The sequence below is a fragment of the Pezoporus wallicus genome, unplaced genomic scaffold (assembly GCF_028554395.1).
Source record: "Pezoporus wallicus isolate ANWC-B61680 ecotype Strahan unplaced genomic scaffold, APGP_CSIRO_Pwel_v1 contig_13659, whole genome shotgun sequence".
Lineage (NCBI taxonomy): Eukaryota > Metazoa > Chordata > Aves > Psittaciformes > Psittacidae > Pezoporus > Pezoporus wallicus.
Window position 1 is genome coordinate 33123 of NW_026636258.1, and position 26042 is coordinate 59164.

At 45.3% G+C, this 26042-nt stretch overlaps 2 protein-coding genes across 4 annotated transcripts in view; both read left to right on the plus strand.

The window, feature by feature from the left end:
- The first annotated feature begins 1789 nt into the window (after positions 1-1789).
- Positions 1790-15306, plus strand: LOC130593929 (phosphoglycerate kinase). Its single transcript, XM_057399435.1, has 11 exons — positions 1790-1949; positions 4601-4651; positions 5763-5918; positions 6036-6180; positions 8077-8180; positions 8895-9014; positions 11555-11669; positions 11949-12128; positions 12665-12842; positions 13102-13200; positions 14831-15306. Exons 1-11 carry the CDS (start codon positions 1885-1887, stop codon positions 14869-14871), a joined length of 1254 nt encoding a protein of 417 aa, XP_057255418.1. The 5' UTR covers positions 1790-1884; the 3' UTR covers positions 14872-15306.
- Positions 15307-17917: 2611 nt separating this feature from the next.
- The window catches only part of AMOT (angiomotin), a 58242-nt gene continuing 50117 nt past the window's right edge, over positions 17918-26042 (plus strand). For 2 of the 3 annotated variants that reach the window (XM_057399436.1, XM_057399442.1), the window contains exon 1: positions 17918-18123. The gene's annotated coding sequence lies outside the window, so the exon portion shown is untranslated. Of the gene's footprint in view, positions 18124-22228; positions 22323-26042 lie in introns of all 3 variants that reach the window. The other variant, XM_057399439.1, reaches the window with a different exon arrangement.

A 26042-nucleotide genomic window follows, 5' to 3' on the forward strand; every position in this document is an offset into this window, starting at 1 on the left:
GACTGCAGCTGGAAAGAGCATTCCTTTCTGAGTCAGCATTGTGGAATTTTAATTTCTTTGAAGAAAGCAGCACAGCACAAAGTAGAACAGGGACAAGGAAACAGACTAGCTTCAGAACAGTTAAATTGTTACAGCACCTGTGGTTCTGCAGGATCACTTCCTTATTCTCCCAGCCAGTCCCTTTAACTGAGCATTGGTTGTCCTTAAGGCTCTGAGGGTAAAAGCAGCTCTTAGCAGCCACACTTGCATGCAGGAGCTCCCTACTCCTGAGGCAGCTCTTTTGCTGAACAAACCCTGGAAGAGAATCCGAAAATAGAGCACTCACAGATGCTGGAAAGGATTCAGGATCAATTTAGGATTTGACTCTTGTGCCTTGGTGGATGTTGCAGTAGCTTTGATACTTCCGGATGTCCCTGCCCACTGGTCCAGGTTCTCTGCCTCACAAAGATCCCGATGGATGCTGCAGGTTCAGGGACCCATGGATACACTCCACGTTTACTCTGAGTCAATATCACAACTATTATTGGACCTAATTTAATTTGAACCCTGACTATATGATTTATAGCTACAGATGATAAGCCACAGTGACACACAGATACACTATGGAGAAGTTTTCCGCCTACGAAGTGACCACATAATAGAGGATTTCACATCTCCTATTACTTTGTTCCCATGTGTCATTTCAGCTTCTATTGTGGTTAGGATAGCTGTATCACTTGGGTAAACTGATGTCTCTAACCTGTCTTGGAAGCCCATGCAGGCTTTTCCAAGCCTTCTGACAAGTCCTGCAGCAGGATGCTCCTGCTCTTCTGCCCACGCAGGCTGGATGTTTTCATCCATGTGTGAGCAATGCTTTAGTTTGCCTCTCTACCTATCTTCCTATTTTGTTTCTTGTAAGGGCGTGCTTGTTTTCTTCTATTTTCCCTGCCTTTTGCTTGTCTGTTGTAGCCTTTCTCCTAAATCTGGCCTTTCTGTCAAGGACAAACCACTCTGTCAGGCACTCAACTTTATCACAATTTTCTCAGCAGTGTCTGCATATTAAAAAACCAAAAAAAATGAACTCACCACATAAACCACACTTCTGGAAAGCGTATTCCTGGTTTTTCCTAGTTGTCTTGTGAAGTATTAAACTAGGTCATTTAAAAAATATCCCAGGTTGTGCGTTGTTTTTTCAGTTGTGATGCTGGGCCTACACCAGACAGAAGTACTGACTGTGAAGGTTTCCAGCCTTTGCCAATTGACACATATTCAACCATTATGGACAATTTACCCTCAAGTAAGACCCAGAACTATTAATTCAGTAGTTTCGAGATTGGAAATAAAAGAGGATTCATTTCAGTGAAATCGTACAAAAGTACTTAAGGAGAAACAAAACAAATAGCTGATTATTTCCAGAAGCTGGAAGAATATGAGTGCTGTTAGGACAGGCAGGTTTGTTACCTGCCATGAACCTCTCTGCCTTGTGCTCCAGAAAAAACACTGAGCGTGGTGCGCTCGCAGATGCATTTTTGAACCTATAATCAAATGTATTTTAACTTGGGGCTGGGGTCTCACCGGGTCTCACCGGGTCTCGGGCCCGGGCGGAAGAAGCCGCTGCTGTAACACCTCTCCCAGCCGCTGAGGTAACACCGCCACAGACTGCGCCGGCTGCGTGCGGGACGTGACCGGGCCTCCCTCCTCAGCCAGGCCTCCTGCAGGGGCAGGCGGTCCGCTGACGGGCAGGCAGCTTAACCAATAGTGATGCGCGGCGGGCAGCGCGGGCCAATCACTGACGGGCGGGGGCGGGGCGAGCTGTGTGCCGGCGGTGCTGGCGGTCGCTGCGGCAGAGCGGAGGCGGCAGCGGAACAGAGCGGAGTGTGTGGTTGTGTAGTGTCTGGAGCAAACATGTCTCTCTCCAACAAGCTCACTCTCGACAAGGTGGACGTGAAGGGCAAACGGGTCGTCATGAGGTGAGGATCCGGCGTCGGCCCCACGCATTCCAGCTGTGCCGTGAGGGGAGGAAGGGCCCGGCCTGGCCCGGCCCGGCAGCGGCAGTCCCTGGGGGTACTGCTGGTGCCCTTGTTCCGGGGCTGGCCCTCAGTCCCTCGAGCAGGGCGGGAGGGTTGTGCCTCCCAGGGATGGAGGAGGGTGGGAGCCGCCCGCGGCCCCCAGGGCCCCGCCGGCGCTGACTCGCCCCATCTCCGCGCTGCGGTGGGGCCGAGCGGGTGCCTGGGGGCTGGGCGGGTTCACACGCAGCTTTCCCAGGCGGGAACAAGTCATCTCCCTCCTCGGCTGCTCGTCTGAGCCTGGGAAATGATTTTCGGTGGGATTTCGTTTTTGTTTTTCGCGTACTCTGGCTCTTGGAAAGACTCCATACATCCCGAGTTATCCATCAAAGAAACGTGTCCGTTGCCTTGTGCGGAGGGCTGTGAACGCAGCCTCACGCTCTCTGGCAGTGCCGAGGTACCCGGGAGCGGAACCACCGAGCTCCGCCTTGGTATGTCGCTCTAATGCACATGTATCGTCCACAGTCTGAGAGGAAAGCCGGGGGAGCACTATTCCCCATTTCCCTCTTTCTTTCCTGCAAATCCCAAGCCCGTTGCAATAGAAAAGTGAAAATACGGCTCTACCCCAATAAAATAATAATTCCGCTTTTTGCAGCATGAGTTAAGTCGCAGGTATTCAGCATATCCTGTTGTAAAACACTAAAATAGGAGTTTATAGCTTATTTATAAAGTATCAAGGCCTGCTGAAAGCCTAATGTTGGAATTGCTGCCAGATTCCTGGAGATAAGGGCCCTGAGTTATGTCATGATACATCCTGCTGGAAGTGCTCGTGTTGTGGGGTTCTTTGTCCAAGGTCACTGAAATGTGACTGCTGTGTGGCTGGTACCTTGCTCGGTGAGTGCGCAGGTAGAACAGAACTCAAACTTATCTTTCTTGTAGTCTGTACCAGACAGCTTCCACTTTTCATCGTGTCTCTGTCTTATTTTGTGAGACGTAGTAGTTCCCTAGAAATTTGCTTGGCAGAAACTAGCCCTGTAATGAGTGAAGAAGCTAGCTCGGAATTCACACGTGCTTCTGAAATCTGGTGAACAAAAGATCCCTTTTATCTCTGTAAGAGTTGAGTTTGGGTATTTTTGCAGTCTGACTGGCTGTACCTTTTCTGAGTTGTGTTGCAGGGAACACCCTTGAAGTGGCAAAGGATGGGTTAAGTCAGCTCTTGGTCTTGATACTTAGTGCACTTTAATCTGTCTTTACAATCCAGTGATGAGCTACTAAAACCGAATGAAACAGCAAATGTGGTGCCAGTCTCTGCTGCCTGCTTCTCATTTCCCTGAACAGAGGCACCATGTGCTCTCACTACTACTGAAACCAATACCTTTTTTTCTCTTCTCGTAGTCATCAGAATTTTGGCATACTCATAACCTGCTTAACTTCCAGTCCTAAAGTAAGCTTCTAGAGAAGTTGGGAATGGGGAGGAGAAAGGGTTTAAGGGGAGCTCAGATTTCGGTAGCCTGCAGTGGGGCAGAAGGGTGAGCTGTGTCTTCCTGTTGTAGCTCTGACGGCTCTGTAAAGCAAACTATTCTTTTATTCTCTCATTTTAGAATAATAGGACAATAAAATGGCACGAAAAATGCTTTTCTTTCCCCTTTCTAGAATTCATCCCCTGCACCGTGGGGCTGCCAGTTCAATTCCTTTCTGCTCAGCTACTCCTGTTTTGCTGGCAGCTTTTGTTGTTCTTTCAGTCTGTTTCTCGTGCTGAGCAGGCTGCAAGAGAATTCAAGTAACTTGGTGAGTCTTGCTGTTGTTTAATACAGATACAGAACGATGGAGGGTGAACTTGAAGGCCATGTTTCACTTTCCTCGTTCTGATACGCTGTTGCAGCCAGTTCTCTTCCCTCCTGTAGATCTATGAGTAATTTCTGCCTTCGCCGTTACGCAACACAGTTTCCTGCTGCTGCTGCTAGTCTGCACGTGGGCACAAGGGATGCTAGTGAGAAATGGCTGATGAAACTCCTCCCTTCCATCCCTTCAGCTGGCAGAGGTAGGGCAAGATCTACCTCCAGATCCTCCTCAGGTTTTCCAATGGGAATGTGATAAGCCCAGCACTTGGCTGCAGACAAATTGGAGGACAGAAATTCAAAGTTGTAGGTGATAACTGGACCACTTCCTGGAGGCTGCTTGCTTGCTGTGGCAATCCAGCCAAACATCTTGGAGGCCTCATTAGACAGCACAGTGTCACTTTTCATTATTTGTTTCCTTTCCCTTGGAAGCTCCTAGTTCATGATCCAAGGGTACATTGTTTAAAACGAAAAGGTTGTGAGGAGCTTGTTCAATCTCAGTTTTATTTCCTGCTTGAGCATCTTTGCTACTGCTGCCATGAGCGTTAGGATGCCTCGGTGGCACAGCTTTACTAAGTCATTCCAGCAGATGTTTGTTCTCAGTTTGGCTGATAATGTCCTGATTTCAAAACAGAAGTTGTACACAAGGCAGAGCTAAAAATCTTCCTGTAATTGTCATGTTGCTGTTCTATCCAGTGCCTTTACTGGCAGGTTCCCTTGGTCTTTGTAAAAGAATTTGTTGAGTATTTAATTTTATTTCTGTTTTCTTTTTTTTAGGGTTGACTTCAATGTTCCAATGAAGGATCACAAAATAACCAACAATCAAAGGTGAGTCTTAATTCCCATCTCAGATAGAAGCCCCAAAGTCTGTTTTCTTTCCCATTTTAGCCCAGTTCTTTTAGCAGTACCTGGAACACTACCATGATTAACCTGTCATTGCTCATACCACACTATTGGATGTGTCTCGGAGAAGGTCATCAATTATTAATTAAAACCTTTGTAGCTATTACTACTAACTGCAAGGCTTCTTCTCACTATGGAAAGCATATAGAAAAAATCTTGTAATTTTACAGACCCTAAACTTCATTCTTTAAATATGGTTGAAGTGTTGTGACCATTTCACAGCCACATCCCTTTGGCTGTGTGTAAAAATTTGCTGTATTTTTTTGTAGTATCCTTTTTTGCCTTCTGGTTACACTGCAGTTGTGTGAACTTGTTGGCTTATGTTAGAATAATTGTTTCAATGAAGCATACAAAGACACAAGATTTAGAAATGGTTATAGCAAATGTCTTGCCTTGCTTGTCTCTTACAGACAGATGCCAGTTTTGTTCACCACAGTATGCTCACTGCTCAGCATACCCATCATTTCTTTATTGGTCAGGATCACTGACTAAACCAGGAAGCCTGGTTCTGTTCAATTGTGTCCTGACATTTCTTAGCTAGGAGCAATCAGCACAGTTTAGATTACAAAATGTATTTCACTCCTGTGTCCTACATCACCTGGAAGATAACAGTGAAATGTATGAAAACATAGCTGGGATGAGAATTTTGCTGATGCTTTCTGGTCTGTGCTCCAGAATTGTCACAGTCCCTCAGAGAAGAGTAGGTTGGATTAGGTCCATAAGGACAGCTGTGCCCTGTGGGATGTGGTTAGTCTCCTAGACACTTGTTCTAGCAAGGACAGTTTCCTAAGAAGCCCAGTGTCCCTTTCAGAGACTTGCTGGTGGTGATGCCTCTTTGATGAGAGGTTGGGTGAACTGTGTAAGCACCAGAGGTAGGATGGGCTTCTGAAATAATTATTCTTCCATGCTCTTCTCCTCCATTACTTTTGTCATTTTTGAGGGACAGCTCTTGAGGCTTTTGTGTAAGTGGTCACTAAATCTGTTTGCCTGGTAAACTCTATCTGAATCCTTTTTAATTTGTTCTCTGCTATTACAGAATTAAGGCTGCTGTTCCTACCATCAAGCACTGCTTGGATCATGGAGCTAAGTCAGTGGTTTTGATGAGTCACCTAGGTCGTCCGGATGGTGTTCCTATGCCTGAGAAGTTTTCCTTGGCACCAGTAGCTGTGGAGCTTAAAGCACTCATGGGCAGGTGAATTAGAAGAGCAATCCAGCATGCACCAGGCCTCTCTATCAGTGGACCTGGATGTTTTCCTTTCTGAAAGCAAGAGTCACTGGTGGGATGACAGTGTTCATCTTGTTTTTGCAGGGAGGTCTTATTCCTGAAGGACTGTGTTGGTCCTGAGGTGGAGGCAGCCTGTGCTAATCCTGCAGCTGGCTCCATCATCCTGCTAGAGAACCTCCGATTCCATGTAGAAGAAGAGGGGAAAGGGAAGGATGCATCAGGGAACAAGGTAAAACTTCAAGTGCGGCTTTTTTGTATGCCTGCTCTGGTCTTACTACCTTTTTTGCTGCAGAAGGATAAGAAGACAGCGGCCTGTATTAAACTCGTTTATTAATTTGCTTCCAGAAGTGTGTCAGAGATCTTTAGTTCAACATGTCCCAGCATTTGTACTATGCTGTGCAGAAGTTTGAGTCAATTACATTGAATTTCCAAGATGAAACAAGTGAAGTGAAAGGCTATAGATGACTCATGAAGGTGGTGCAGTCTGTAAAAGAAGGAGCAAAATAGGGTTGTGCAGGAAATTGGTTGATTCTTATTAGACTTTATTTTTGGGATATCTAAAACAAACCCCCAAAGTCTGTTGGAGATGGTTTGTTGCTACTGGGGCTGTAAGAATGATGCTTATTTCTTGATTATCTGGCTATTGTTTTAATATAATACTTAAATATGCTGCAGCAGAGAGGTTTTAAACCCTTTTGCTGCCTGCTCTTAAGAGCAGACATCCAGAACCAGGCTGCCTTGCACCTCTGACATTTTCTTGAAGGTCAGGAAGAACGCTTGCTCCAGACAGCTGCTTTTCTTGGCGATGGTGACCCCGATGACTTTACACAGGCCTTGACTCTTTTCAGGTTCAGTGTATGGAGTGGAATGCTGACATCGTGTGGTGCCCTTTATGGGCTGACACAGGACTCCTGTAGTTAAAAAACCAGCCTAGAGAAGTAGTAAGCCCTTGCAGATGGCAGTGAGAAATGCAGCAATTAATTACTAAAACTGTGTGCCACTGAAAGCCAGTATGGTGGCAGGAAGAAGAGTGGGGCAAGAATGGAATTTGCTTTGGGAACTGTCCCAAGTGCATTTCTGTAGTTTTCATCTTATTTGGCAGGGTGTAGAAGCCTGCACTGCAGTTGAGCACAACAGGAGAGGTGCTGTTGACAGACCTGCTTCTGGTCCTGACAGAGGTGAAAGTCTGTGCTATGGAAATAGCAGTGCAAGACTGCAGGTTACTAACTGATGCTTAGAAACTGTGGCTTTCCAAAGCAGATCAAGTGATTGTGGTTCGTCACTTGGAGCCTCTTGTGTCCTGCTTACAGATGCTACTGGTTTTAACAGAAGCATTTAGTCTCTTGGTGAATTGCCTGGTTTTATGCAGTGAAGGAGCAGTTGACAGTGTAGTTCTATAATCTTGTGGTCCCTTTGGCTTGACATTTGCTCAGGCAGTGTGGGTAAAAGCACACCCAAAGCTGAACCCATCTGCCATTAATTAGAGCACCTTCCTGCCATTGTCCCCATGGTGTTGGATCTGTGCCTGGCTGTGTGTCTGTTCTTGCCCACTACACACTAAGCTTATCTCCAGCTCTCTGATGCTGGCTGCTTTCTCTATGTCCTGTTGTAGTGTGCAGGTTATTTATCAGTTAATAATCAATGCAATTGCTAAATCAGTTCTTCAGGAGTTCATTATTTTACCTTTGGCAATTGGAGGCCATGCTTGCTTTGTTTAGTGAGCAAGCATGGGGTTTTTAAGTTGCATCTTGGCATTGCCTTGTCTCTCCACACCCTTTCTGCATTACCTGTGTTCACCACTAAAACTGGAGGTCTGTTGGAGAGGGACTGAATGGCCAGGAGCACTGCAGTTTGTTCCTGTTCTGCTAGAAACTTGAAGTGGGAAGAGTCCTCAGGCCTGTAATAGCAAGAATAAACTCTTGGGCAGTTTAAACCATTTAAACCTTTTTGTTGCTCCTACTGGACTGGGAAAGAGCATATGAAATACAGTGATGAACTGATATGTTTCTCCAGCTGGCCTTTCATTGCTTTGGGTTTACAAGGCAAATTGCTGACTGTGACTTTAGTTTCAGGATCAACTCTGTGTACCTGAAAAGCAAAAACCTGTTGCTCTTTCTCTTTTTAGATCAAGGCTGATTCTGCAAAAGTGGAGGCTTTCAGATCCTCTCTTTCTAAACTGGGAGATGTCTATGTCAATGATGCTTTTGGAACTGCCCACCGAGCTCACAGGTGTGTATCCATTTTCCTTCCACAGGCAGAACTGCAGAATGATGTCTGCTGTGGAAACACATAAAGCTTTGCCCCAGGGAGTTTTCCTTTTGGGCTTATCCCATTATCCTTCTGCAGTGTTGGCTACAAAGTAATGGATTTAGTGGAGGTGGGTGTCAGTAGTATATGCCGTTTCATGCGCTCAGGGAACAGAAGACAGCTGAAACTCTTAAAACTTGAACTGACCTTTTATGCTTTCAAGATATAAAAATTATTGCTTGAGACATGTATAAATTGTCCTGCAATTAAAGCAGAACTCTTTTCCAAAAGATTAATAGCTCCAGACTGGTAATTCTCATGGAGTGGGTTTAGGTATTTGTACTAACTCCAGTTAGAGCAAACTCCAGTGGTCCCCATTAAGCTTGATTTCATAATCCAGTGCTATCACAGGAAGGCATTTCTGCTCTCACTGTGCTTATTTGTCCCTCAACGTTTTGGATCACTCTAAACAGTATAAATGTCTTGCATAGTGATATGTCTGTGCAAAAACTATCTCAGAAACTGTGTAAAGCCACCTTATCGAACTAGGAAAACAAAACCTTGTGTTTGTTTTCATGCAGGTGGTAGCTGTTCTCCCTCCTGCAGCTGACTAAAGGATTGCCTTTATTAGACACAGGGCTGTTTGGACCTGTGCTGATAGGCAGTTTTTCTTTCCTCACTCTTTTTATTCTGCAGTTCCATGGTAGGTGTCAACCTGCCTCAGAAGGCTGCTGGCTTCCTGATGAAGAAGGAACTGGATTATTTTGCTAAGGCCCTGGAGAGTCCAGAGAGACCCTTCTTAGCAATTCTTGGAGGGTAAGACTCAAGAAACATAAGAATTTTGTATTTCTGTTTAACTCCTCTGTTAAGAAATGAAAAGCTATTTTGGCTTCATTCAAACAAGTGCTTGCCTTTAATTGCATCTGCAGTTCAGATCTGTAGGTAAGTCCCAAGATCTCTGTAAGATGTCATTAGAGAGGAGCTAACTGATCATGTCCACTCCTGCGATACTATCAGGGAGTTCGTTGTATCGCCTGACCTCTTACATTCCCCAAATTGAGTTTGTTGCACAGATGACCCAGAAGACCTGTTAGATACACACGATGGCCCTGAAGCATTGTCAGTGACCCTTCCTCCACAGTCCAGAGTACAAGCATCCTGCAGGCTCAGCACTGCGGAAAGTGACATGGACTGTCATTATGCAATGATGACCTGCTGTAGCTGGATGGGCCTCTGCTCTTCTGCAGCAGTTAAGTTCTGTGCAGAGAAACCTGAAAAAACAAGTGACTGCTTCTGTGTAGAAATAATTTCCCATTGCTGCTGATTTATGTCATACGTGTTCTTAGTTCAGCACCATGGTTCTATGATGGTGTATTTCAGTTTATCAGATGAATTAAAATACTTTGCTAAGTAATACAAAGCTGGGACATGGTGACATTCCTGTGTTCTTGATAGAAGTATGTGGCTTATTACTGCTCTTTGCACCCAAACGTGTGTTAAGAACTAGTTTTCAGTTCTCACATAAAGTTTGGCACTTCTGTGACCTTAGTTATACTGAACAATGCTTTGTTTTCTTTCTATCAGTACCCTTGCAAAGTTTACAGCTGCAGGTGACCCATCACTAAGCACTATACCTGCCTCATTGCCTTTGATGGAAGTAGCATGAATATCACCAGGGGAAAGTTTGTTAGTTATCTTACCAGATGTTTGAGTTAGAGCAGCAGCTAGGATGGCCCAAATGTTAAAATATCAAGCCTATTTGTAAAGTCTGGAAGTGTTGTAAATCCAATGGGAACAAAATAAGCTCTTTTGAGGTGCATGATCAGAGTAACCAGCATGTCCTGGTCCAGGAGCTTGATACTAAGCTCATTGTGTGACCAAAGGTTGATGAATGCTGACTGCATCTTAGTCACAGGAAGAGCTCAGAGTGGTTCAGAGCCAGAAAACACCTTTATGTGTTTGAAAGCATCACCCTTCCACTGATGGGTCATCTGGTTCCTAGGTGGGATGGCAGATGAGCAACTCTCGCTTGATTGCACCACAGGGAGGTCACACTTGTAAGCTGCATGTGGTCCAGCTGCAGGCTTGCTACTGCTTATATATAACAAAATTTGGCCTAGAAAATGAACTGAGAACTGTACTAACAAGGAAACTGGAAATGAACTGTGTTGGCAAAGACCATGTGCAGGAAAGTACTTCAGTGCCAGGAGCAGGGTATGTGCAAGGAAAAGAAACAAAACTAATTCACCTTCATGTTTTCTGCCTGGAGCTGAACACAGCAGGACAGGCCTCACAGGGTTTTGCTGTGGCTTTGTACCATCCCATCAATGCTTCTTCACCCATTCAGTTCCCACAGTGTAGCAACATCAGCAGCTTCATGGCTTAAACTGGGGTCAGTGGCTGGTTCACACCAGAGCTCTCTGTGACCAGTATAAGATTGCATTTGTAGAGGCAATACCTGTTTTGTATGGTTAGGTCTGAAAGCATTTCATTAATGAAATTCATACAATTATCCATTCAGAGATGGGGAAACTAAAGCAAGAAGAGGAAGTGGTCTTGTCTAATGTCACCAAGCAGGGTGCTGTGAAACTAAGACAATAATGCAAGTCTTCTGGTTGCCAGCCTAGGTTTAGCTCAGGGTGGTTTCCTACGCTCTTTTATGAAGCTTTCTTTTAGATAACAACAAAAATTTCATACATGGCATTAAAGAGGGAAGACGGGAGACTTCTGTCTATTTACTGCCTCTTCTGCCATTCCTACATAATGTAATGTTGGTATTGTTGTTCCATTACCATTTGTATCTCATGTCAAAAGCAGTCATCTGCTTTTGGGCAGCGCAGTTCTGTGTCACACATCAGCCTGGTAGTTTAAAGCTGTTCTGTGAGTGTGGTGGGTTACAGGAGCTGGGTGTGTGAGAGCTGGTACAGAGAATCTGGGGTTGGACAGTGGCTGTGAATGGCAGTGCTCTGATCTCTGCTCTGCTGTGCTGGACAAACAGGGGAAATCAGGCTGTAAAGTGTTAAACAAAGTTTATATTTAAATAGGAAAACCATGGAGGGATGAATAATGCTCTTGTAAGTTGCTATTTAATGCTGGCCTGATACGTTGACAGATTCCCTTCCTGCCTACTTCCAACAACTCCTTTATTGGCTCATTCTCTCAGAATGGCCTTGATATACCATAGTCATGTTATTGCCATTACTGAATAGCAGTTGATGAATTCTGCTTCAATCCAAGAAGTCCCTGTAAAGCTTCATGTTGTCTTAGCTAAAGATTACTAGAGACTAAGTTCTGTCAGAGGAGTTTGGGGCAGTGGCTGTTATTCATTATTTTTCCTTCTCTCTTTCTGTCACCAGAGCCAAAGTTCAGGATAAGATCCAGCTGATCAGTAACATGTTGGATAAGGTCAATGAGATGATCATTGGTGGTGGAATGGCATTCACCTTCCTCAAAGTGATCAACAACATGGAGGTATGAAAAGAGCAATCCAGTGTCTGCTCCTAGTAAAGAGTATGGTCAGGATGTCCCTCGTATATTGTATTGAGAACTCTCTACCTCAACTCTACAAGAGCAGGGAGCACAGAGAAGTTACTTGACAGTCACTTTGCTGCCTATGTCTAGCTGGGTACTTTAAGAAAGTCTTTCTAGAATTGTTGTGTGAGCAGTTTGGCTTGACTGCTGCTGTTCTCTTCTGTAATGACCAGTAACTGAACAAACACCTCTCTCACTTTTCCCAACTAACTTCTCTAGATTGGCAACTCTCTGTTTGATGAAGAGGGATCAAAAATTGTCAAGGACCTGATGGCCAAAGCAGAGAAGAACGGTGTGAAGATTACTCTGCCTGTTGACTTCGTCACTGCAAACAAATTTGATGAGAATGCACAGACTGGGGAAGCCACAGTGGCCTCCGGCATTCCTGCTGGCTGGATGGTGGGTATTAATAGGCAAGGCACTAACAGAAGTAATGGCCAGCAGTGGGGCAGGAAAGACACATTAAAGGAATGGAAAGAGTCATTGTGATCCTTTGCAAATGCTTCTGAAGGCAGTCAAGCTGCATAGAATATATTGGTTTAATGAAATTGAAGCCATTTTGTTCTGAATTTTTAAGTCTAAAGTAGCTTTTGTAAGAGTTGGATTAAAACAACAAAATTCCTCTAAACCTTTCAGATACGGACACAGTAGAAATCCCTTTTATTTGACTGGAATTTAAGTACAGTTGGCAAAAGTTTCTAACCAAGGCTTCAGCCATCTGACATTGATTTAAAAATCACTTCTTAACAGTAGGAAGATTGGTACCACACCACACTCCACCCTACTGCAGCAGCTGCTGGCAAATCTGTTCCTTGGTGTGTAGAGGAACTTTTGCTTTATATCCATGGGTGAAGGGGAAGCTTCTGAGATCCCAGCTAGACACGGGTGACTTGAGATGAGGGCCAGCAGTAAGTGGCTTCTCTTACTTGTCTTAGGGCTTGGACTGCGGCCCTGAAAGTGTGAAGAAGTTTGTTGAAGTTGTGGGAAGGGCCAAGCAGATTGTGTGGAATGGTCCAGTCGGTGTCTTTGAGTGGGACAAGTTTGCCAAAGGAACCAAAGCCCTGATGGACAAAGTAGTAGAAGTAACTGGAAAGGGCAGCATCACCATTATTGGTAAGTTGTATGAGTGTGCTCTTGTCTTTCTAAATGCAACAAGAAGCTGCTTGCCAGTATCATGCTAAAAATACTTGTCAGATTTGGTTTTCTTTCCTCATGTTTTCACCTGTGCTTCAGCTTGAAGTCAGGGCTTTAAAAACTGCTGTATGTAGTAATGTGGAGTGTTTGGCAGCAGGACCAGCTTGTAGCAAGGCTGTGGCCCTTAAACTGCAGAGAATCTGAACTTCTTGTGTCTCTGATCTTGTTTGTACCACAGGTGGTGGAGATACAGCCACTTGCTGTGCAAAGTGGAACACTGAGGATAAAGTTAGCCATGTCAGCACGGGAGGTGGTGCCAGCCTGGAACTGCTAGAGGGTAACTCTTCTTTTATCTTAACCTGTTTAGCAAATCAGGTAGTTCTGGGTACTCTACCATGTGTCTATACTCAAGAAAACACAACAGTAAAGTGAATGTCATTTCTGTTCCACCACGTGGAGTTGCACATAGCTTTTGAGCAGTGAGCCCTCCTCACTGCTCTTCTTTTGTAACCCTCCTAGAGGAAGATAGGAAAGAAAACGGGAGTATTCTTGCAAACAGCACAGTCTGCCACTCCCAGAAGGCAAACCCGCTGGAATGGAAAATAAAATGGCCTCAAGAGCATGCTGTTTCTGTTTTGTAGATGATCCCCTGAGGCACACTAACCAGACTGCTTAAAATGCCCAGTGGCTGTTAGGGAAATCTCATCAGAATAGTCTGGAATTGTTGCCAGAAGCCTCCTTTCCAGCGCATTGTTTGAAATCCCCTGGTTTCGGGAGCCCTCTGGTGCTCACTTACCAACCTGCAGGAGGGTGCTTGCAATTCAAAATGGTGAGAATTTACAGGGCTCTTCTAATGAGTAACATTGTACTTTAAATGAGTTTTCATTTCCTCTGGTAATTAGCTGTTTCCCAATGTGTGTAAATTATCTAATGCTGTCAGCTTCTCTGTGGAAGAGAAACTGCAGTAAACTGCATTGCAGCTGGTACTTTCCAGCAGTTCTATGCGAGACAGAGCTTTTGTTTCTGTTGCCTAGGGAGTGATGGGAAAGGGAAGGAATGCAGATGGTTAGAAGGAAACACTGTGCAACCGATTGATTCAAAAGGACAAACTTGTCTAAGTTTTGGCCCAAAATGTGGGTTTGTGTGTGTGATCTTTTAAATGTAATGGAAGTCTTGCTAATTGGAAAAGCTTCTGAAGATCCAAGGGGGAAAAAAAACCAGCAAACCAGGGAGTTGTGAACAGTGTTAAAATTCAGGGCTGCCACACAGCTTGAGCATCAAAAAGTAGGATTTCTGGAAAAAAGCAAAACCAGAATGGTCTCTCTTTGTAATTAAAGTAGGACAAAAGGCTTAAAAATGCTGTGGAAAACATTCCACTTTCATAATCTGGAACCTCATACTCAAAGGTGAGCATATTCCTTACTTCCGTCAGCTGGAATGAGGCTTGTAAATACCCAGACCTGGGTGTTTAAAGACTTGAGCTTTGTAGGAGGTTTCATTTCTTAATTCTTTCTTAAAGTTTCCACCACACACTCCAAAATTCCTTTTACGTGCCGCTAGGGATCAAAGAAAATATGCAGCAACCCCCTAGATCCAATCAAAAACCTGTTTGCCATCAAACTGAGTGGAAAAAGATCTGGGCTGTTTGGATCTGACACAAGCAGAGACTTGGATAGACACTTCCCATTATTGTAAATGGAGAATTGATGACTGTGGTACACTCAGCATCTTTCTGCTGACATTTGAGGGAGGCTGTGCTCTGGATGAGCTCTCACTACAGCCTTGAAAGATGTTTACTTTGTGGAACAGTGTAAATGTGCCCGCATGCCCTAAGAGCCACTGTTGTGAACAGGAGTGTATATAGAGCCAGTCTTTTCCATTTTTAATCTATAATCTCTCATTTTATTTTAAATGCTTCAATTGCAAGAGGGTTCTTAACCTCACTTCTGTGTTTTAACTGCTTCCAGGTAAGGTTCTTCCTGGTGTGGATGCCTTGAGCAACGTGTAGAGAACAGAGCATCAGTCACCCCACTTCCTGGTCCTGTGCACAGCCCCTGAGATTCAACACTTCAGTGCTTCTGTATTTCAGCTCTGCGCTAGGCAGATCACAGTTAACCCAAACTGGACAGGGTTTGAGGAGAAGACAGCAGAGAGTTTTACGACTGCAGTTTACATGAGGGTGGATTTGTCCACTGTTCCCCCGACTTGAATTAATGTAGTGCGTTTAAACTGTTGTTGTGAATTTAGAGTGTATATATTTATATTTTGCCTTTTCAAAGAGATTAATCCCTGTTAGACATGTCTGTTTCTCAGAAAGGAGTGCACTGTGTAGCTTCAATGTTCCTTGGCATTTTCATCACTTGACACGGTTCAGAAACAAGAGGGGACTCCAGTTTTTTGGAGGCTGATTGTAATAGCTGCTGAATAAACATATTTAAAGTGCTCCCAGTTTGTATATGGTCTTTCAGATACTTAGAATGGTCTACCTTAAAATATCTTATTCCTGGCATCAGGAATGGGAGATGTTTTTCCTGTCTGCACTACATTCTTTTATTTTTGCCCAGTGGATCTAAAAGCACCCAGTCATAATCAAAGTGAGCTTTGCTAGTACGGAAGTAAATTGTTACAGATGTGCTGTCACATTCAAACTTCTATGCCAACATGTACTAAAGTAAGATGCAATTTTGAATCTGTAACAGTCTAGTAAAAAGTACAAATTTGAAAGTGTTTCTCTTCTAGAGAACTCACCTTATAGTATCTAATATAGGGGAAACTGAAGATAGAACAGGTAAGAACAGTCACAGGCAGACAACTTCAGGAAAACTTGAGCCTTTGCTCAAGTTTGTGGTCCTAAAAGCACTGAAACTGGCATAGTAAAACCACACAGCTGGACAATTTGGTTTCTGTGTGTGGCTTAAGCACGCTGCAGAACTGCACATGCTGGCAGAAGAGGACCACCAACATAGTGCAACTGTATAAAGTTTGTATTTCCATTTCTACTGTTGTGTGCTGGCTCTGGTGCTTCCTGCAGGACCCAAATGTGAGCAGAGGGTGGCTCTAAACCCAACCCAGGAGTACTCCAAGCTCAGGCTGGCTTCCAAGCATCCAAAAGTGTGTTTTGGATTATGTGAGCAGTTCTGCTCCTAAGAACTGTAAGGAGATGCAGTGCTGCAACTGAACCGCTTGTGTATCTTCCTGCTGGATCAGAGAGAAGTGAGTGATGTAAAGCAGCGATAGCCTGTTTTTATTCCCAGTGAATTCCCAGCAGGAATTCTAGGGAGCTTCCCAGGAGGTTTTGCATGGCCTGAATAGTATAAAGCAGCCAGGACAAACCGTGGAGAGAATCTCTGAGGTAAGCAGCAAGCCACAACACAGAGTATGCTTTTAAGTTAATTTGTATGTATGCACATAACATTACCAAACCAAAATGAAAGCATCTGTTGCAAACAGACACAGCCTATTTGCCAAATTTTAGTCGTGGTGGGATGCGAATTAAAACCCAATCATGCTGAAGTGTGTGTATAAATATATACTCAGTGCATTTTAAAGCTCAAAGTGACTATTGCAGGGACCAGACACTAGAAATAATGCAGATGAGTGCAGCGCCGTGCTTTCCTCCTCCACCTCCCCTCCTTTGGAAATCTCCCGAGCAGTGTCTGGTTACACATGAATGATGCAGGGTTTTGCTGGGATTGCTTTCTCACTGCTACTCCTGTTTTCCAGGCAGGGGTGCAGACCTCTGACGGCTGCAGTAACGAGGCAAAGGAAGGAGCGAGCTTGTCAGCCACAGCAAAAGACTATGGATTTGGGGAATCCACTAGTACAAAACCAAACATTCCACCATGTTTTAGAACAGATGATTCTTGTCTGGCTCTGGTAAACAAGGCCTCGTGACAGCACAGCCCATTTTCGTGTCACTTTTGCACCCCTGTGTTGCTGGATTCCCAAGGAGCAATAACAGATTTTCCCTCCATAGCTCCTTTTGTGGTATTTACGGTGAGAGGTTGATGTGGCTGCTACCTCTGCTGGGCTTTTTCCCTTCTCCATAAAAAGCAACAAAGCCTAAAAGCCTTTTCCCACCTGAGTTTGGATGTTAATTGCCACTGGCACCTCTAAAATGCCCTTGTTCAAGGAATGCTGCTGGTTAGAAACGCTGTAGGAGAGACATGAGAAGACAAAGCTGTCACAGAAAGCTCATGATGTGAGCTATGAAGATAACAGATTAAGCACTTAAGTGGGCTGGTTATAAGAACCAGGTGAAATAAAAAGTGAAGAGCTTAAACCCTCACTGTTGAGATGGTAAAAAATGTCACCATGAAAGACATAAATTGTTGTCAACAAAATAAGCTCCTCATAGGCCGAAACACGTGAACCTTCACACTGGTATCTCCCTGCATAATTTACAATGTACTGTTAGCTGCCGGAGATAGAGAAAGCGTTTCTGTGGTGTAAAACATGCAAACCTGGAGAGGTTAGTTGTAAAAACGGCACCTGTAGCACTGGCGATTTGGGGGCCTTGTGCAGGGACATCGGTCCTGGTGTGGCAGAGGGGGCCCAGAATGCCCTTTCTATCTGCAGATCTGGCTGGGCAGAAGGCTGCTGAGGCAAATGTACCTTCAGAACGCTAAAACATCAACACTTTGGGCTATGGCTCTGCCTTTGAAAGGATGGAGCTGCGCTGAGCAGCGGCCATTTTGTGAGCGAAGCCATGAGGCTGGGGAAGCATCCCCCCTCGGGGAGGGAGGGATAAACATCTCCATCCCTTCTCGTTCTATGTGTTCCCCATGGCACCTGCCTGCCTGGTGAACCCCACGGCGTTTCATGGGGGACTTCTGTGCTTCCAGCCCCCAGGTGCTGAGTGTCCCAGGCCTCCATGAAGCACCCTCCTGCCCCACCTCTCCTTCCCCAGCCAAGACACGGAAACCAAAAGGGCCCTACGGCGGCGGCGGCGGCTCAGCTCCGACCCGGGGCCGTGGTGTGGTGAGGCCAGGCGAGGCGGGCCTCCAGCTCCCGCCGGCGGGCGGGCGGGCGGTGAGGCAGCGGCAGGACTACACTTCCCGGCCGGCTTTGCAGGCGCTGTCCCAGCGGGGGATGCCGGGTGCCGTAGTTGCAGCCGCCTGGTGAAAGTTAATAACCGAATCTGGGGTAGGCACTTCCCAGAGCTCCTCGCTGTCTTTCATTGCCATGCCGGCTTTGTCACCTCGGAGGGAAGAGGAGCAAGATGGATGAGCGGGGAGCCGCTGGGGCAGGCGCCCGCGGGGTAAGGAGCGGGTGTGGAGGGGGGGTGAGGCCGGCTGCGGGAGGGGAGCAAGGCTGCCTGCTGCCCCGCCGGCCCCCCGCGAGCAGGCAGGGGCCGCGGCCGCGCTGCCCGCCCGGGATGCGGGGCTCGGGGCAGGTGCAGCGGGGAGTGGCGCGGGGGTTCCCCGCCGCAGGGGCTGCTGAGGCGGCGGCGCCGGCTCCCGCCTAACGGCCGCGGAGTCCCCGGCTCGGCCGCTCGCCTCCAGCCGGAGGGAAGTGCACGGCCCCGAGGCGGGGTGCCCCCTCGGAGCCGGAGAAGGGGCTCCCGTGTCCCTCCGCTGCCCTCACGGACATCGCCGCCTTTCCCGGGCGAGGTGGGCAGGAGAGGGGCGGTTCTGTGGCTCAGCCCGCAGCCCCCGGCACCGCGTCCCGTAGTGGGGGTCAGCGCAGGCACCGGCGGAGGTCTCCGGGAGCTCTCCTTAACGCAGCGAGGTGAGGGGAAGGCTGTGAGGGTTTGCAGCGGGGGCTGTTTGATGTGTGTGGTAGTGGGGGCAGAGGAGAGGGTGTGAAGGAGAGAGCAAAGCTGTCCTGTCCCTTCCCTGATCCATTTTGAAGTCGTGGTAATACAAGGGGATGGTTTGCTACCCACGGTCCAGGGCCTCTGCCATCCTCTTCCCTGTGGAGACCCTGACAGCCCCCAAACCCCACAGGAGCCGATCCACATCTGCCCCAACTCTGAATTAAGCAGAATTGACTCCAAATGCTCCTGCTTTGATCTCTGAGAGAACAAAACGCCAGTCTGAGGGTGCTGATCCCCAAAGAGTTAAAAGCTTTGTGTTTGCATCCTTGCCTGGTAGAGAGTGGGGATCCCACAAGCCGCTTTGAGGCTCTGGGTTTAGCCATCCCTGCTAGTACTTCATGGTCTGCCCTCAGGTTCAGAGATTTTGCCCTTCATTAGCAGACTGATTCAGGTAGGCCCATACGTATTCACCATCACATTTACCAGATGGTTGAAGCAGAAGCACAAATCCTGTTTGTATCAGTGTGAGGACCCTTTCTTAGGAAGGTGAGGGCTGGAAGGCCACTGTGAGATGCATGAAGAAGATCCCCGTTCAATTTTCAGGTTAAAACTCACTGTCACCTCTGATAAATGATCCTCAGTTCAGCTCTAATGCAGCATTAAATAGCAAATTCCATCTTGGTTCGCTTTTCATTTTTATTCTACTTTTTAACAATAATTTTTCATTAAGCGTCTAATCCTGTGCCAGCATTTCTCATCAGGGAGGCTCAAGGTGCTTTACAGAAGAGGTACAAATATGATTATTCCAATTATCCTGAGGAAGGCTGTGGGTTTGGGCAGCTTCTGCAGATAATATAGGCCATAAATAATTAAGAGTACAATCCAATTAGAAGAAATCCCCAGTCATAAACTAAAGTGCCATACTGAAGCAGACGCTCTTCAGAGACCCTGTAACCCAATCTGCCTGATCAGAAGAGCATTCCATTAACCCACAAATCTTCACTCTCCTGTCTGCCCCAACAGCAGGTACTTCTACACGCCTGTGCAGGATCCAAGGGAGGGAAAGCGTTAGAGTTTCAGTCCCCAAAATCAGTCTGGAGCGTGTTCTCCTATTAAAGCTCCTTATCTTGTCAGTGAATAAAGGTCTCGTGTTCAAAGGCTTACCAAAGCATACAGCCTGAAGTGAGCAAGGTTATGTGCAGAAGTGATCTAGTTTTTTAGCAGAAATAGTTACTGGAAGTTAGTAGCATTGCTCAGACTGGAGTCCAGAAGATACGGAGAAGGTTGTGGCCTGGAATCCAGTTCATACATGGCCTAAAATGAGTTGTGACCCTGAAACCTGCTTTGAACACCTTGTCAAATTTCATCAAAGTTGGACATGTACTTTCAAGTTTGGGAGCTGAGGCTCCAGGTTGCTCGTGCTAAGCTGGGTCTGTGTATTCTGACACCTGCCTGTCCCCACTGGAAGCCGACTATCCCAGAGCCACTGTTTATCCACATAATTCAGCAGTAGGGCTACAGGGATGAAATCCTTGTTCTCATTCCAAATACCTGCTGTCACATCTTACTTATTCTGTGGGAATGTTTTTGCTCCGATTTGTGGTTATGCAGTGTTCAGCGATGACCTAATTGCAACGTCCTCATTAGGCAGAGAAATTCCTGAGTTTGGCTTTATAGTTCCCTTTCTCAGGAAGTAAATCATTGCTGTGTAACATCATCTGCCATCAGCACTGCCACTTTAGCCTAATGTCTCACTAGGGATCCTAGGGCTGATAGAGGCAATTTGAAGCGTGTGGATCTACAGCAGCTTCTCACACTTGGCCACAGTAATGTCTAACTTAACCCAGAACAAGCATAGACCATCTTGTGATGAAAATGGTGAATGAAAAACCTGATGACCTATAGCAGCTTTCTTACCACTAAAGTAACCGCACCTGTGTTAATTTGGTGGTGTGTAGTTTCCTTCAAAGTTGGTGATACAGGAGCAGGCACAAGTAAAGCTGAAAAAAGGCCAAACTGGCTTGTGAAGAGGTTTAATCTTGGCCAGGGAAAGTTGGTGTAATTTTCAAATGTAACTTAAAGGGATGCTGATTGCAAGTTACATTAAAATGAGTCCCTTTGTCCCTTAGGGTCTTGGAGACACCTACATCTTGATTTGTCTGTGCCATAATTTCTTCATTTGTATTTTGTTCAACTGTAATTCAGTCTCATAGGCTGGAAGCTTTGACTAGTAAGGCATAACTGGAGCTCTGAGTAATGTTGGTGGTACTGGAAATGTACTCCAAGTGACAGAAGGGAACCTCCAGAAATAAAGAAGCAGGATTGCAGGCATTTTGAGCAGCAGGAAGGAGGGTGAGAACAGAAGAAAGGGGGAAGGGACAAAGGAAAGAAAAAGAAAAAGCAGGAAGAAAGTAAACCACCACTGTTCTAGGTGCTAGTAGGTGTGGTGTGGGTGACTGAACCAAGTTTCCCTAAGAACATTATCATATACCACTTTTGGGAGGGAAGAGAGGGGAAGAGGGGTCCTGGAGAAATGCATATCCACACAATGAAGCCTTTGGTTTCTTCCCTTGCACATTTGTAGAACGCTCACGTCTTTCCCTTACCCCAGGAGACATTCCCATTTCCTTTCATTTACCAGTGTTTGGAAGGCGGAAGGAGATGAGGCACTGTTAGGTTCCCTTATTAACTTAATCTGTGGGAAGCCCTACATAAATCATTGAATTTCCTAGTTTTGATATAGAGCGAGGTATTTGTACAGTGAAGTCAAACAGAAGATGGAGGTTCCTGCATGGGGAAGCTCTGACGCTGTTCCAGTCTTGTGCCTGTGACTCTTACTCGTGCATTTCTTTGAAGTCTGAAGCTTAGGAGTCTGCATTAATGATCAAGGGACAGAGCTGAATACAGAATTTGTATGGTACGAAGGTAAAGGTGTAGGTAGGAATGTGGGAAGAGAATATTTAAGAGCAGTCTGGCATGTATAGTTAATAAAAAAAAAAGTAATCATGTTAATTTCCTTCACTTACTTGAGTTCTCAAAGCTTTATGCATCTTCTCATTCCTCATAGAGCAGTGATCTCCAAAATACTAACTTCCTTGAAAAGTAGAAGACTTCAGGGTCAAACCTTTTTCTCCTTTTCTGCAATGGAAACTTGCTCCAATCCCTCAGGCAGGAATGTCTGCTCCTCATGCAGTGTTTTAGAGCTGTTCTTGGCATTTGGCTGTCAGTCTGTCCCCCTCAGCCAAGTGTCAGCGATCCCTGAATGCTTAGAAAGCTCCTTGGGACTCTCCGCAGATGTTAAGCGCTTCTGAAGTTCAGATTTGTCAGGAGCAGGATGCATTAGAACAATTATTTCTGACTTTGAGTTACGATTATGTTAAAAGTCACTTATTTTTACCACTGTGCTTGTTCCTTTTAGGGCTCTTAGCTGTTTTCTAATTCAGGAGCTGTTCTTCCCACCTTTTACTTCAAAAAAGTAAAAAGTCAAAGTAAAATGCTGTGTAGCTTTGCTACATTTAATATACACCTATCTACTGCCTGAAATGGTGAAATAGACCCTGACCTGCTATTGTAGCTTCTGACCTGCTATTTTAACTGCTTTTTCCAGAACTCTACCCTAATTGCTGCTTTTTCTTGACTGAGCAGCAAACCAGTTCCCCCGTAAGCCCCAGGAGGATCCAGATTCTTCTGAAGAAGCAAAGGTCAGAATTTCAAGACTCAGCTTATATGTAGGGACCTTATGAAGCAGATCCTAAGGTGGTGGTTCTGACCTGCCAGATACGGAGCTGCTTTCAAAACCCTGGCCCTAGGCACAGCGTGATTGCAGTCTTGCTCTGGACGTCTCATGTGTGGTGGAGGGCTGCAGGGTTTTGGGAGCACTGGGCCTTCATCAGAGCCACTCACCCTCTCACATTATGTAATTCAGCTGTGGCTGCACACTCCACCTTTTCAGAGGGTTGACTCTGACCCTCAGGTGGAAAAAAAGGGTATCTCATGTCTCTCACCATGAATGACCGGGTCCCCTTTCTCAGACATGTGTTGCTGCTGTAAACTGTATCTCCTAAGTATCCCAAATGAACCAGTTCCTGAGAGCCTTGCAGGCATTGAAAGGGAGGGAAAGGCAGAAAAACCCCATCTCTGACATTGTTCTCCCCTCTAGTCCCCAGGGAATTAAAAAGACAATTTATCTTAAGCAGTTCAACGTGTACTGAGCTTTATTTCGTTAGCTAAGACAGAGCAGAATGTCTTTCCATTACTATGTTCAAAACTAAAGAACAAAAAGCTACCTTGAAAAATGGCCATTGGGAAGCAGACCGGGAAAAGGCAAGAAACTTGAGCCCTTTGCTAATGAATACTCTGTCCTTAACATTGTCTCTTTTGTTTCCCCCACTTCCATGAGCTGCACATGGATTCAGTTTGCCAGTCTTTAACCCTTCTCACTGATGCCCGGTCTCTGCAGAGTTTGGAAACTGGGACATTTGTCACTCGGGTACTTGGCTTTGGGTTTATTTCTTTTTGCTCCTGATCTGTTTGTCCCTGTGCGGTCTCTGGCTGGGATGCAGTAAAGCAACCCATGAAGGGTGTGGACAAGGCTTGGGTGCATGCTGAGGAGAGGGAGTCAAAGCTTTTCCAGCTTCCTGGCAAAGGGTGTAACAGAGACAGGGTTGGGAGCCGGTTTGCTTTTATTAAAGCACAGTAGCATTTCCACTGTGATGTTGGTGCTATGCTAGGACTTTTTTAAGAAGAGCTGTTTTTCTTGGCATAGCTCTAAAACTGATGGAAAGTCAGGGTGGAGCCAAGGGATTTGGCATCCGGGGAGCTTCTCACACCAGCTTGTCTTTATGTGGCATCACAGCAGAAGCGCTTTCTGCAGAGAGAAGCATTAAACATCAGGTGTTTATTTGTGACTGAAATTTATTCCAGTGAATGGTGATTGCCCATAATAAATACACTTCTTAGTAATGACTGTATTGTTTCCAAAACCAAAACTAGCTCCTAGAGTTCCTGTTTGCTAAACTGAAAGGAATCAAATTACTCACCCATTTCAAACAAAAGTGGCATTCTGTATCAAAATCATAACGCATTTTCATTCCTCATTTTTCCTCTCAATAACTGCTGAACAAAGCTCACCAGCAGAGAGTGCTGGTGCTCTTCCAGAATGGGGCAGCAGCTTCTGAAATTGATTGTAAAATCTAATCAGATTTTGTGCCATCATTCTATTTTTAGTTTTTCATTTCAGTGAAAATGAAATGTTAATCAGTGATCTGTGGCTTGATATCTTGCCGGCTCTAATTATCAATCTTCTTGTAGCTTACTACAGGAGAAAGATTGCTTAGAGGTTCAAGTCTGTGCTCAGAAAAATTGTCACTTTCTGAAGCAATTATTGAACAGAATTTCATATTTCTTGTTCCAATGCATTTGACCTTTTTTGTACATAACATTTTTTCCCCTTTCATTTCTCTCCTTTAATTTCATGTTCAAAATAATCTCTTTATTATTCAGTACAGCTTCTGTGTAGTGGGGGGAGACAGTCCTGCTCCTGCAGTGAGTAGAGCTCTAGCATTTTTGTTGTGCTTATTGTTTCATAAACACCATGCTTTTAACCTTCCCAGGCAATGGAAGGTTGCTTCCAGCTGAAGACTGATTTTGGTCATTTCTCAGTTCTGAGCCTGCTTCTGACAGTGGTGCTAAAAACATGTTGCAGAAACTTGAAATCCAAAATGAGCCCTGTCTCTATGGTATTAATGCAGTTGCATCATTTTAGGACTTTAAAGAGGTTTGGCTTTTTGGTTTCAAATCAGCCTCTTCATCTTTATGAGCATTGGAATATAAGTCTGTGTTTTGCTGCAGAAGCTGCCGTGCATCTCACTCTCTTGTGAGTTCATACATTCTTTAGTTATCGAGAGCAAACAAAGACTGTGCTGAAGTGCAGGGTCTCCATGCCTTATTCTTACAGCTCACTCTGATCCAAATCCACTGGAAGCTGAAGGAATCTTTTAATTCATTTCAGCAGATTTTGAAGAGAAAACTCTTTTCAAAGAGGCAGGAGAGTGCAGAGAAACAAGGGAGATGGTCAACTTTCATACATCAAGGTTGTTGACACAATAGACATCAGTTAAAGGCTTATAGGTCCTTCTCTGGGAGAAGGGTGACTTGTAAGGAAATCCTTTTTCCAAACTAACCTTATTTTGCTGAACCCACATTTAAGTCTTAGGGTATGGGGCATGTTTAGAGCAAAGATGAAACCATTAATTTGTTTTTCCATAGTTGGCAGTTATCATTCTTCTGGTTACACAGCTTTCTTCTGAAGTTCCCCATAGAAAGGGGCCAAGGTTCAGTAGTTAGAAAAGTTCTCTTTACAGGTGGTACCTGATCAATCAACTCATGGGTGACACCTCACTGCTGACCTCTATATTGCATCCCACTGTAGTAAACTCTTCCTTTTCTCCCCCTTCCTGTGCAGACCCTTTCTTCACCCAGGGAGCCATTTGCTGAACTTGAGTTTCACCCATCAGAGGTACCATCCAAACTGACACACTTCTGAAAGTCATCACACACAGTATGATACAGACCCTTAGGTGAGCAGGAGCCATATTAAAGGACAGGATGTTGGCTATGCAAAAGTCCCTGTATCAGTTACTTCCCTCCCAGAAGTTACATGGTCATTAAGCTTTTATTGTATAGAGTTGGTAGAATAAGAAACGCGTAGAAAGACACAGCAGTTCCTCAGTGAAGGACAGTGGAGCACACAGTGTGTGACTATTCCTCCTCTTGTGTTTGGAAAAGTAGGATTTTTCTAGTGATTCCACACATGTCAAGTTTCATAGTAGCAATTTCTGGTGGTGTTGGTCTGTGGATATCTGTCATTACCCTCTGTTGGTGAATGATAACTGGCTTTAATTATAATTCATGTCCAGTCTCATGTAAGAATGATTTTGTTTCTCTTCAGAAATCAGAGCTGGCCTCCAGCCATACCCAAAGGCAGGACCTGAGGGAGTCCTTCAGGGTTTGTTACAGCTTCGGGCTGAATAGGGAAGCATCATCAAATCCTCTAAATACAACTCAAAACAGCCATGACCACCCTGGGGGGCTGTCCAGCCTAGTGGTAAAATGACAGCAGAAACTGCAGTGCTGAATGTCCACATTCACTGTAGATGCAGCAACAAGGCAGGTCCTGTGGCCTGTGACTCCCAGTCTCAACTTAACTCCCTGGACTAACCCTGCTCTACCATGGTGTCTTCTCCACATGTTTCTTGTGATTCTTACACAGTTCTGAGTTGATCTAATCTTGTTGTGATCTGCATCCCCTAATGATTCGTTCACTTCCTGTCCTTCAATGAACATATCTGTCAAACTGACTTCGGCTTCTTTGGCAAGAAATATAAAGTAATCTCCCTTTTCAGAACAGCCTATTCCTTGTT